The sequence below is a fragment of the Lepidochelys olivacea genome, assembly GCF_965140295.1.
Source record: "Lepidochelys olivacea isolate rLepOli2 genome assembly, chromosome: 1".
Classification (NCBI taxonomy): domain Eukaryota; kingdom Metazoa; phylum Chordata; order Testudines; family Cheloniidae; genus Lepidochelys; species Lepidochelys olivacea.
Genome location: NC_140411.1, coordinates 167,687,286 through 167,700,940, shown reverse-complemented (window position 1 = coordinate 167,700,940; position 13,655 = coordinate 167,687,286). Strand labels below are relative to the sequence as shown.

The 13,655-nt window shown below is 39.4% G+C and overlaps 1 protein-coding gene across 1 annotated transcript in view; it reads right to left on the bottom strand.

Annotated features, from left to right (window-relative positions):
* Positions 1-13,655, bottom strand: part of URB1 (URB1 ribosome biogenesis homolog) — a 69,856-nt gene that overhangs the window by 40,628 nt on the left and 15,573 nt on the right. Inside the window, exons 9-15 of the mRNA XM_084622949.1 lie at positions 12,558-12,753; positions 10,990-11,127; positions 10,396-10,569; positions 9,554-9,698; positions 7,604-7,726; positions 3,946-4,058; positions 2,559-2,678 (exon numbers count right to left, since the gene is read on the bottom strand). Of these exons, the coding sequence (XP_084479075.1) occupies positions 2,559-2,678; positions 3,946-4,058; positions 7,604-7,726; positions 9,554-9,698; positions 10,396-10,569; positions 10,990-11,127; positions 12,558-12,753 (1,009 nt within the window). The remainder of the gene's footprint in view (positions 1-2,558; positions 2,679-3,945; positions 4,059-7,603; positions 7,727-9,553; positions 9,699-10,395; positions 10,570-10,989; positions 11,128-12,557; positions 12,754-13,655) is intronic.

Genomic DNA, 13,655 nt, shown 5'->3' with positions numbered 1-13,655 from the left:
CAGTGTTGCTTCAGACCACCCCAGTTCCACAAAAGGGCCCCGAAGTGGATGTAAATATTATTTACTGCCACTTTACATTGCCAAAGCTGTGTAAAGTGGCCTTGATGTAAATGAGAATCAGGCCCCATGTCTATATTCATGCTGTCCCCTTTGCTGAAAGCAGCTGTCTTCTCCTCCAAAACTTTTCCCAACACATACTTTTTTTTTTTTTGCCCAGCTTTATACAGCACTCAGATACAACTCCAATTTGTTCTTAGTCTTGCAGTTACTGTCTTGGATCTATGCATTTTAAGCCCCGATTCTGCAAACAGCTACACACACAATTAATATCATGCACACGAGTAATCCAGTTGAACAACATGAAGCTACTCGTACATGTAAAGTTATTCATAAGGGCAACTGTCTGCAGGACTAAAGTGTTTGTAACATTGGGGAAGCAAGGATCTGGCTAAACTACAGCCTGACTGCAATCTCACAGCAGTATAAATCAAAAGCAACTCAGGCCTGATCTAAACACAGTTTTTGTACTGATTAAACTATTTCAGTTATGGGTGTTTTTTTTATCAAAATGATTAAATCAGTAAACCCCTAATGGGGACATAGTTTTACCACTGAAAAGGTGCCGTATAGGTTATTCCCAGAAATGGTGGGTAACAAGCTATAGGGACGAGGTCCTTTTTACAACTGCATCCACGCTGGTGATCAGTTGCCAGCCAATATAGTGAAAGCAGTACAAAAACTGTGTAGGCAAGTTCTAACTCCACTGAAGTCAAAAAAGTTAAACCAGAGTTAAGTGAAAGCAAAATCAGACCTTTTGTGTTTAAAATAGTAGCACAGGTAATCATGTAATAATTAAACTAACTGAGGTTACTGAAAGAGAGAGGACACTATTGTACCAAAAATCAAATAACAAGCTTCTATACAGTTTTATGAGCTTTGTCTTTTGCAAAAGATATACTGAAAACAGTTCTCTTTCAGGGCTCAGTTTGTTCAGCTTTCACTCTGTGTGCTATACCGGCAGATACAAAAATAGCATCTCTGATTACACGAATCTGACACGACAATTCATCCAAAAAAATGATTCACTCTTAAATAATTAACTACTTCTGGCAGATTCTCAAAAAAGAACAGTGCTTTCAGCCCTCATGAAAAGAGGCAGGAACAGAATGCAAAATTTGAAAACATTCCTGCAATTTATATTCCATTATGTTAAAAAATAAAGCAAAAAAGACTCATTAAAATCTTTTTTTTTTAAGTTAAGAATTTTTAAAAGCCCATTGGAACTGATACAACTGTCCTGACCTCGCCACTTATGTCTCCCTTTCAAAGAAAATAGAACAAACTGAAAGGAGAAAGTGAATCAGGCAGCCCAAATCTCTGCTCATCAACCAAATATACTACCAAAAAAACCCACGCTATTGCTTTTAAATGTAAATATGTTTAAGCACCAGAGGCTCACACAAGAGGAGCTTACCCACCACCATTAAGGACTCCATGTTTTCGAACCAGGCTTTTCCTATGCAGCTGCCAAGAGTAACTGTAAGAGAAATTCTACTGGGTCCCAAATTTCTGGCTCTGATCCTGAACCCTATAACATCTATGGGAGTTCTCTCACTGTCCTCGCTGGGAGCAGGTTCATTGTCTTTAAACCTTTGTACTGAATTCCACTGCCCCAGACGTGGTGTTACCATGCAAGCATTAAAATCCAGAGGCCGCTGAACAAAGTGTGAAGACCCTCACTAGCTCCAATGGGCTTTGGATTGTAGCTTAAGTCCTTAAAAATTCATCTGTGATCTGGCACCTTGCTTTCCTGACAGTGGCAGCCAATGCTAGTACCATGGGCAGGAGGAGCACACTAGTGGGTAACAGACTCATGTGCATCTCAGTGGCTGCCATGAACTATACAACAGAACTCCTTATGTAATTTCTCTGATAAAAGCAGCTGTTTCTAGCTTTCAGAATGCAACCTGTGATTAAACCTGATAACAGTAATCACATGCCATATCAGTTTGGTTTGGGGCAAGTTCCTGGACCTGTGCAGAAGTCCCGAAAGTTGCTGGGGCTATGCACAGCCACAATGATCCACCTGCATGGACCTGATTGCAGAGTCATGGCCTAGGAATGCCTAGGGCAGATTTTTTTAATTTAGGCTCCTAAATCCATATTGAGGCATCTAACTAGAACTGACCTGATTTTCAGAGGCACCAAGCTCCTGCAGCTGCCATTGACTTCAATGGGATTTGTGGGCCCTCAGCACTTCTGAAAATCAGGCATCTTCTATTTAGGTGCCAAAATTTGTTTTTTAAAGGGTAAATAATATTTACTGCTACCCAGAAAAGACTGTGGCCAATGGGACTATTTCATGTGAGCAGTACAGGCTGGCTGTGTGCCATGCTCCACACAGGAAGGAGTGAATAATTACAGTCAAATTAAATTAGAGACACTTTAAAACCAAAGTGCTAGAAAAACAACCTTTGCGTGATCAACATCAAAACCCTGCTGTTGGCACAAGCTATATAAATGTGTTTAATTATTTGAGGCCAACAAAAAACACTTACCTTGATGATCAGTTGTTTTGTTGATGTTTTCAGTTGTGAATGGTTACTTGTTACAAACATTTTCATCAGTAAATAAAATACTGATCTTTCACCATGAACCTTTTCTGCTTCCAAGACATCCTAAAAGAGTAATGGGTTTAAAACTCCCTTGTGTGGTAACACGGACAGGAATAAGTTACACTGAGGCAGCAGAATAGCAAAAACTCCTTTGCAGGCCATAGCTTTTTTGGGCTGGCCAAGTGGAAGTAGCGTGATTTGAACAAATTCTGCAACTAGTGGGTGAGCAAGAGGAGTGTAATAGCTTTTGAGCAGTGGAAAGAGTGTGTCTAATAGGAAAACCAACTAACAAAAGGGTCTAAATAGAGCAGTCTCTTCACCACACTGTTTAACTTTCACTCATCACCAATAATCCTGACATCACACTAATACTGACTCAAGGGGAAATAAATCCTTTTATCCCAGGGCTGAATTTAGCTCCTGAAGAAAGGGAAACCAGTGTAAGTTGCTTCTGTTCTGACAGGTGCCAAATTATTACAAATGTGCACTACTTTACTGCTTATTCTATTTTTCTGACCAACTCAATGTGAAAAATACAAAAACCCTGTGCATCACTGTTGAATGGGGCCTTCTAACTTTTCCTTTAAGCACTTGCCTAACACTAGTAGTGTGCAAAACAGAAAAATTACATTGCTGTTGAAACTGGCAAGAAGTAAAGGGTTTTTGGGTTTTTTTTTGCCCGTTTCAAAGATCTTTCCTGCTCCCTCTTAAGTCTCTTCCCTATTCTCTATGACTGGCTGAATATGATGGAGACTCTGTTATCATGGGGGGTTCCAACCAGGGCAGCACTGAGTCACTTCTTTCCCCCACTGCCAACTCTCACAAGGCAGGTTCAAATCCTTTCTCCAGCCAGCTGTAGGAGGCTCTCTTCCTATATGTGCCTGGAGTAAATGAGAAGAGAGGGGAGTTTGTGAAAGACTCTACTTGCATAAGCAAGGAGCCACCTAGGGTAAGGTTCTTCTTCAGCAGGTGTTTAGAAGCAGCACCCTAGCATCCTGCTCATCTCCTTGATTTGCAGCCACAATCTTTTCATCCTCAGTGTCCAGAAGATTCTCACTCTTGCCTCTGGGAGCAACAGATTTTAGGATGCCCATTTTAACCCTTCTTAGCAGAGGAGGGAATATCTATTCCTATGGACAAAAGGCCCTAGGCTGGGACTCTGCATATCTGATGTTGAGCCAATGATTCCTGTTTGCAATAAAGAGGGGATCCTGCCTAATAGAAACAGATGCTGAAATGATAGGACTGGCACTAAAGACATGCAGCATCAGAGACAAAGACATGAGGGCAACTGGCAAAAGAAACAGATAAACATCTGCAATTCTCCTACCTGTACTCTGAACCAAGCAAATTTATTTGCCGGCAGTTCCAGGGCCAACTTCAGTATATGGTGCTGTAGAACAGGAGGGATCGCCTCTCGCAACCCTTTTTCAGTGACAATACCTGGGGTTGGAAAACAGTTAGTAATAATATTATTTCGCATTTCTAGAGGAACTGTCATGCAAGGACCTCAGAGAGCTTCACAAACATCCATTATTTAAGCCTCAAAGCACTCTTATGAAATGAGCAAGCAAGAAATTAATAGATTTTAAGGCCAGAAGGGACCATGATTAATATCTAGTCTGACCTCCTGAGTAACACAATCCAAACGACCTCACCCAGTTCACACTGTAGGGATCATTAGGCCCACCCCTGAAAACACAGCCCGTCGGATTATCACGTAGTAACCGCAAACAGTAGTTTTCCACAGCAAGTGAAAAAGAAAACCCAGGTGCATTTCAGACTGCAGTGGGAAATTTAGCAAAGACTCTGACATGGAATTTGACCGAGGAATTATACCCGTACTGTTACAAAATGTGCTGTGGCATATTTAGTAACCACAAGTGAACTTTGGGCTTACATCTCACCAAAAGTAGCTTTTAATCATTTGTTTGCAACAAGTTGTATTTTTCACCTAAAGCAAAAAACAGACTGAGACAGGATACTTAATTTTCCTAAATTAACCAGAGATCAAATTCTACCCATATAATTCACAAAACTAGTGATGCTACCATTGGTTCACTGAGCACAGACGTACTGGCGATACATTCCGCACTGTGGCAGCTGCCTCATATTTTAACTCCACTCTGGTATGGGGTGAGCTCAGTGTTCTCTTTTCTTGTATTGTGTAATTTGTATATGGGACAGCACATTTAAAAAAGATAGCAGAACTAATAAAACTCCAAAGTTCCACCAGCGGCAAAACCAAATAATAAAGTGGGATCAGCTGTTAAACATACAGATTGTTACAAGTCAAAAATAGACTGCCTGTCTTCAGTCTCACGGGCAGACTGCTCAATTCTGTGCAGGAAGATGGGAGTTTTGTGACTAATTTTTAAATGTACATTGCTGCCACGAAATGTGAAGTGCTAAAATTTTATTCCTTTTGTCACATTATAACTAAACACAATACCAAGGGGTCATTGCCTTATCAAGATACATGTCCCTCCTTTAGTTTTTTGGAAAAATCAATCCATTATGATGCAAAAAATACTGGGACACACAGGGCACGTGATTTTGTGAGGCAGCCACAGAATACACTGACCATTGCAGTGCGCTCTGATAGGGGGAAGAGGGGAATAGCAAGCCCATGCATTAGTGTGTTTATTTTAAAGACTTTTGGCTCTTCTTTTCTTGACAAACTTTTAATTTATGTAACTCTTACTCTTATATACCTAACAAGGGACTGTACATAGTAAAGATAATTATTCTAGCTCTGTGGAGTACAGAAAATTTACATACTTCTCTATTCAGCTTTGCTGCACAAAGAAACACTCCTTGGGCAACTGTTACATAGGAGACAAACTCAAACCATCTCATATTACTGTTAATAATCTCCTATTATGATCTTCCCTCAGAAGCAACACCATGTAGAATTCCATCCCTCTTTTCTTGGACTGAAGGAAGCATGATTGACAAAACAGAGCAGTAGAAGAAGAAAGGGTTACTTTTGACACTTCCAGAAGAGACCACTGCATTGATAAGTGATTTTTTTTAAACCTCTAATGAATTACCCTGTCCCTTTAAGAGATTGCAATGTTGTTACAAATATGAAGAGTTCTAAAATAATTTATTTAGGTTGGGATTGTCATAGGGGCCTGCGGGAGTTAGACGCCCATATCCCATTGAAAGTCACTGGGAATTAATAAACAGCAAGTTTAAAACAAACAAAACGAAGTATTTCTTCACAGAACATACAGTCAACTTGTGGAACTCTTTGCCAGAGGATGTTGTGAAGGCTGAGACTATAACAGCGTTCAAAAAAGAACTAGATAGACTCATGGAGGATAGGTCCAATGAATCTATCAATGGCTATTAGCCAGGGTGGGCAAGGATGGTGTCCCTAGCCTCTGTTTGCCAGAAGCTAGGAATGGGCGACAGGGAATGGATCACTTGATGATTACCAGTTCTGTTCATTCCCTCTGGGGCACCTCGCATTGGCCACTGTCAGAAGACAGGATACTGGGCTAGATGGATCTTTGGTCTGATCCAGTATGGCCATTCTTATGTTATGTTCTTATGAGTTAGGCACCTAGAAATTCCAGATATTTGAAAGTAAATTTTCTGTAAACAACATCAAGAAGTAGATTAGAAGATTATTTTTAAAATTTAAAAATAGGAGTGGATGTGACAAAATATATATGGAATTTAAGAAAAAAATATCTTTTTCCTGTTGTGACGCTGGCAGACCAGGTGCCAGCATTTGCCAAGTCTGAAGGCATCAGCTGAGCACTGACAAATTCATATCTGGAAACCAGACCTATATATTAGTATTGTTCAAGATAGTTGTTAGACTTGTAAGAATCTGTTTAGACTCTATAAAATCTTTATAAATTGCTCCGCACATTGATCTTACTTCTAATGTCTGTAACCCATGCTGTAAGGTAATATGAAAGTTTTGTTCTATAAATTTTAAAAATGCCTGCTATGAACTTGTGAGCCTCAGCAGGAAGAGTGGTTCCCCCACCCACCAAGAAAGATTATCCAGGCCATTGTAGGACAGAAACTTTGTGGATTGCCCAATCCACCCATGAAGAAGTTATATGCAGGAGCTCTTGTCCCATCAGTTTAAACTCTGGGGGAAGGGCACATAAAGATGCTCTCAAGAGGAAATGGTTAGTTCTTTGCTGTTTGGACTCTTACAAGGGCTGGAGCTAAGAAACAAAAGCAGAGATTCCCCAGAGTCAACCTAGGTTAGCCCTAAAAGACATAAATGGACAGATTACTACATCTCTGTCACCTTCTGGAACCACAGACTGTAACTCATTTGTGCTTATAAGTTGCCTGCTTTAAAGTGTAAATAACCCTCTCTTTTTTCCCCCTAGTTAATAAATCCTTAGTTTATTACAGGATTGGCTACCAGGGTTGTCTTTGGTGTTAGATCTAAGGTAAAAACTGATCTGGGGTAAGTGACTAGTCTCTTGAGACTGGGAGCAACCTGAATAGTTTTGATTTTTGATGTAAGTGACCATCCATCACTAAATCCAGCTTGCCTGGGTGGCAAGATAGACTGGAGTGCCCCAGGGGACTGCCTGTGACTCCATGGTAGCACTCTTACAGTGAAACAGGAATTCACATTTGTTACGGGGTTGGAGAAATCTAATTATAGAACATAGCACCAGCTTGCCCTGCTTTTCTGACAGTCTGGCTGTCACTTACAGTCGTTAACCACTCCAGACAGCAACACCCCTGTAACCCTTAATATGTATAGTTTTAAAGCTAAATCCTTGGAGCAGCGATCTTGCCATTTTACATTTGTTTGTGAAGTGCCATGCCCTGCATAAACAGCAAAACGAAATGGTAATGTAATGGAGAGTCTAAAACAGGTTACTCTTTTGAGAACACTCCTGTTCCTTTTTACTAAGTAGAAAAGCAATCAACCTCTCCTGCTAGAGGCTTTTAATGATTTCATTAGCCAGCTGAAGAACATTTAAATACCCTTAACATACCTTTTAGCAGTTTGCTGAAATCAAAGTTGCTCTGAGCTACCAAATGGGGAACAACCTTCTGACAAAGGCATATGACCTGAAGTAACACAGCTTTCAGAAGAGTGGTCTCTGCATCATCTGAGCCTGAACACAGATAGAATTAGTTTATTTTTCCTTCATACAAAGGAAACCCACAATCTCGCAATGTTTTAACACCGTGATACTTCAACTAAGGCTCTCAAGCCACAAGTGGCTCTTTAATGTGTCTCCTGTTTGCAGCACACAATATTAAAACACTGTGCGATTTACTTATTAACCAGTCAGGAGGTTTTTACTATGTTATCAACTAATTAAATTATCAACTTGCGCTAAGTTATTAACGTATTTGCTGTGAGAATAATATATTTTATTATGGTATATTTCAATATAGACACATACTAAATATTTCCCGTCATTCATACTACTGTGGCTTTTTTGGGTAACGTTGATTGCTAATTTGGCTCCTGAACCACAGAGGTCCGAGTATCACTGCTCTAACCCACACTGTGAATTATTATTTGTATTATCAGTAGCATCCACTACGAGCTAGGCTCTGTCCAGCTGACTAATAAAAAGAAGCAGAACTAGGTGCATACCTCTTTTTCTGTATAAATATTTACACTTTTAAATCTGGATTAGTTTATCAAATTCTTACATGGGGAACTGTGATTTTTGAATCTGCCTGTAAAGTGCCCCACATATATGAAGATACCACCTCTTCCCTTAAAAAGCATACACTCTATACCATCCATCAATCTCTAAAGTTGAATGTCAGAAAGAAATAGGAAAACAAAGAATCCAGCTAACCAATACAAATGCTTTTTGTCATTGACATTGGGTACATTGGTGTTGGATATGCAGTATATACTGGAAATGTATCACTATTTATTTCAGCTAAGGTTTCTCTCTCCCTGCTGTGGTTTTTTAAAAAATAATCTCCAAAGATGAAGCTTTAGAAGGAGACCACTGAGTGTCCGTAAGATGAGCAGCAAGTACAACAAACACCATCCTTCACACACAGCAGCCATCCACTTAAAAGCAAAAGGCATTTCAGCAGCCTAAACTATTTTTCTGGTTTATTGACAGCTGAATTGATGTGAGGCTGCATAAAGGCAAATTGTTGTACAGCTGCTAGTGGAAGTAAATAAATACAGAGTAAAAATAGCTGACCAATTCTTTACAACATTTTTTTCCCCGTCGGCCAGCATTTCCCAAAACGTGGAACATCCCCTCGCCCCCAAGCAGGTGTGAAAGACTAGATGGGAAGATGAGGACACATCTCTCAACTGTTATCTACACTCTCAATTTACAGTTTTTTAAAAATGAAATCTCTAGCTGTAATGGCTGCAAAGAAAACCTTGAAAACATGACCTGCGAGTAACTGATGCAGCAGAGCCTGTCTGAGTTTGCAGAGAGCCTGAAACAACTGCTTTTTAGATGTGAACTGCCCAGTTTGTTACGATAGGTGCTAAATCAGAGGCCAGTCATGATACTTTAAGTGTCAATATTATTAACTGTTTCGCTGCTCACAAAACTGCGATGAAAGGAGAGGAAGTTTCATATTGTGAAGAGCTACACAAGCGTTTCTCTCATCATGGGACATGCCACCCTGGGAGGGCACAAAGTAAGAATGGGTGCACAGAAGACATATCAATTAAGACATGTAGGCCATTAGCAATATTTGGCTAGGCTACAGAGGGCACGACTGGTTTCATTTTCCTGTAGAGGGACTCAGTTTTAAAAAATGTTGGAACACAGCTATAGACAAAGGTCGTTGTGAAAAGACCCAACTGACTGCATACCAAATACCAAGGATAAAATCCAGGCTCCAATGAAATGGTGGCAAAACTTCCATTGACTTCAATGGGGCCAGGATTTCACCACAACTGTTTATATACATATAGGATGTTATGCCTACAAATATTTTCCTACCGTGCTGTTCATTGGTTTCTGTGATCTCAGTCATTTCCTCCTCAATGGAAATGGTGTCTTCCCTTCTCTCCCCATCATGTTGTTCTCTCTCTTGTTTTAGAAGTGACTGCCAGACTGCCACTATGCTGTTCATGTCGGGTAAAAGCTAAAGGCAATATATATATATATATATATATATATATATGTGAGAAAAAAATCAAAAGCTCTTCAGTGCTGCACAATGCTGTAATGTTGCAAATATTCCTAACACTGAGGAGGAGAATTGCTTATACGATGCAATATGAATACATACTGAAATCAGATTTTTATTTTCAGCTCTGCAGAGAACATACATATGAAAGAAGAACACTGTATTAAAACAGATATGAAAAGTTTACCAAGTGCTTAGCATTTTTTGGCTGTCTGGATTTCAATGTAATAAACATTTTCAAACCAAGGACCAGTTTCTGCTATAGATCACCAGGGTGTAAATCTGGATGAACTCCACTGACTACAATTTACTTAAAGGGAGTGTAGAATTTGGCCCCAAATTATTAAAAAGCTGCTCTTAATTTTAATAGTTTTCCTCAGTACTAGCACACCAGCTGCCAATGTTATTAATTCATTTTAGAACAGAATTTTTTTGGCATTTCCACTGACCAGATTTATTAGCTACCATGCTGTACTACAGCACTGGTTATTAACACTTAATAAAAATGTCTATAAAATACCAAGGAACTTTTATGTGCTTGGATCCCAGGATACAATAAATCAGGGGCAGAGTACCCCAGTGCACTGGAGCACTTATCTGTTGCAAATGTGTAATTCTAGGCCCCTTGTTGTTAATACTTTCTATTTTGTACCTTGCTAAGGGCTTCTCTGTACAGTTGGACAAATTCCTGCATCATCAATGGAGTGTAGATTTCTGACTTTTGCCATATTTCCTCATTCAAACAGTGCTCAATATTTTTCAGGGCTCTTCTCAAAATAGTTGACATAAGGGACAAGATGGTGTGTTTCACTGTTTTGCTGGGTAACTAAAAGAAAGAGAAGCTGAATTAACAAAGTTACAGTGCTTCTTCCCTATGCTTTGTATTCAAACTACTTATTTTGGCGTATATGTCGAAATTTGTAAACAAAATAATTTTTTCTTAAAACGTAGGTTGGGTTCTTTTACCGCATGCATTCTCACTGTACGCAGTAGAAGAAAAAACACCAGCCCTTACAACCAGTAAGCATTTGCACAGCTGTAGCTTACAAGAAGTTAACAGAAGCAACGATCAGTGCGACTTAAATACATGTTTAAGTGCTTTCCTGAATTGGGGTCACTATTTGGAGCATTCGGCATAAAAACTGATAATTACTTGATTTTAAGTTACTTGGATGATCACCTTTCACACTCTTAACCCCAGGGAGGTTGCTTGGGAAAAGCCACCCAGAGACAATAAAACGCTTACATTTAATCCCTGGGTGAACATAGTTTTATTGCACACCACAGGAACTGTTGTTACCATCACCATAGAAAGCAATCTAGGGAGTGGAATAAACTCTGCAGTTTTAAAAGAGTTGGAAATCTCTGGTTGAGCCTCATAGATCTGAAATAAAAATGAGAGAGTTTAACCAAGACTGATGTAATCGTGCAGATTTGCAGCCAATTCTATAGAACACATTACAAACACAACATTTTTTGTCAAATGTTACTAACGACAGTACTAAATGTCAGGTTCCACGGAAAGAGAAGGGCACTCGAAAGTTAACCACAGAGCATACATACTTAAAACACAGTCATTCTGCAATGAGGATTACTAAGGAGTAGTAGTATATCCTGCAGAGAATACATCAACTTTATGTTCGGTTATACAGGAAACCTGCAAAAAATTTGCCTATTATCCTTGGAAGCCCTGCTCTATTCAACAGATGGCACTGTATACCCCACTCAGCTATTTTAAGATAAAAAAATACAAAGGAGTATACAGCAAGTACAAAAGGATTCTCTAGCCATTTGTTGTTGTGTCTTGAAAACCAAAATCCTCACTGGGATTTTTCTCACAGACTGTAATGCCAACTCCTTCTCGTTCCCAATTTAGCTAAAAGTTTGTACCTCTTTCTACTCCCAGAATGGCCTTTTACCAAACGACCTTCTCACTCACTTTACAGCTACACCTCTCAGAGCTGCCATGGCTCCGGCCATGGTTCACTTTCCTCAGCGTTCCCAGAAAACAGGGTGTGACTTTTTTCTTTACCATCTTCAACATTTATTTTACAGCACCCTGCCTCTTCTTTCCTCACAGAACATCAATCTCTGAAGGTATTTCAGAACCCTCCTGTCCTTCCTGTTTAGGTCATTTAAACCACAAAAGTTTACCTTCTCTGTAACTGGGCCTTCGGATCTGGTTTGATTTTTAAAATAAATGAATTATTTAAGGTAAGTGCCTTGCTGCCTTTTTGGTGAGGGAACATCACTAACCAGGGTGTGTACACAGCTGGGAACACACTACACCTTCATCCACTAGAGCCTCACTTTAGGCACATTCTCCTCTGACACCAAATTACTGTTTCTTTCAAATAAGAGGCTAGATCCTCAGCTGGTGCAAATCAGTTTAGCTTTACTGAAGTCAACAGAGCATCTTCAATTTACACCAGCTCAGGCCAAGATCTTCAATCTGAAGTCACACACAAAAAATTATTTCCACAATATAAAACTGACTGGGCCCATGTATTGCATGGCACTTCAAGAGCAGTGAATTTTGCACCGGACTAACAGTACAGTACTTAGAATGTGCTGCAAGACCCAGCTGTAACAGGTGGAGTTAAGGGCAAATTATCCAATATAGCACCGAATTTCCTTGTTAAGTGGCTTTCGGTAGGCCATGAGTGTTTGAATTTTCTGTCATTTGTCTTCCACAATCATACAAAATAATAGTACTTGTTTAAACAAAATTTTTTTTATCTTTTAAAAAAAAAAAAGCCTCAAAACCAGGCTTTTCCATATACAGAAAGCACACATTTTTCATCTCTCTCTTACCTTTTTTAGCAATTTGATATTGTCTAACCAGGTGGACTTCAGTCTGGGAATGAAGGAATACTGGGTTTCCTTAAAGTATTTATTCAGTAAATCTGGGCACACTTTAAGAATATTCACCATAAGATCAGCAACCATCTCATCCTCTGTAGCAGTTTTTAAATTCAGCAGAAAGCGCAGAAGCACCAAATTTCCTCCTCTACAAAAACAAATTTTGGTGGGGGGCGGGAGGGGTCACAATTTTAATATTTTTAAGTACTCCACTAGTTCGGTAACTCCAGTATTAATAATGTTAAAATGCAAGAGGTCAAATTCTGCTCTCCTCTCATTTTTGCTGGTGTAAATCCAAAGTGACTCCACTGACATTAATAGAGTCACTCTAGATTTATATTGGTGTAACTAAGAACAGAATATAGCTGAAGGTCTCTTACATAATGTACTGTAGCTAAAACAGAACCCTCATCAACACAGTATCACTGAGACATTCCAAAAAATATTCCAACCAAATTTCATAAACTTGAAAACATAGAATTATAGCATTATATTAAACTGGAAAATATTTTTCTGTAGCCCCCCCCTTATGAAGATAGGTTCTTTTAAAATCTGGTTTTCATTTTAAAATCTGTTCAGTCGTGGCATTGCAGATGGCTTCTTCTAAATGAACCCGAGCCAAGTGAGAATGTTGTAAATGCCAAGGGAACAGCTCTTCAAATTTTGCTCCTCCAAAGCAAGAAAACAATTTGCGTGAATATAAGAGTTATAAATGGACTTCAGCCACTGGTTTGTCTAACAATGAAGCATTACATCACTGTACCCGCCTCCCTCCATGGACACACAGAAGTTTAGATTATTTTCCCTGTTGTTCATAAACTGGATGTATAAGTATTTTATCCAGTAAACCAACAGTGACTGAGAGACCAATGAAAAACCTGGTCAGGTGTTATGAACCAAATGCCGGTGCCACCGAAGTCCATAGCAAAACTCACGTTACATTTAGGGGGACAAGGATATGTGTATGTAGTTCTACAAGCAGTAAGTTAAAACAGATACTTCGGCATGGCAAGGTCTACATTAAACAATTTCATCTCTGTTACTTTATGC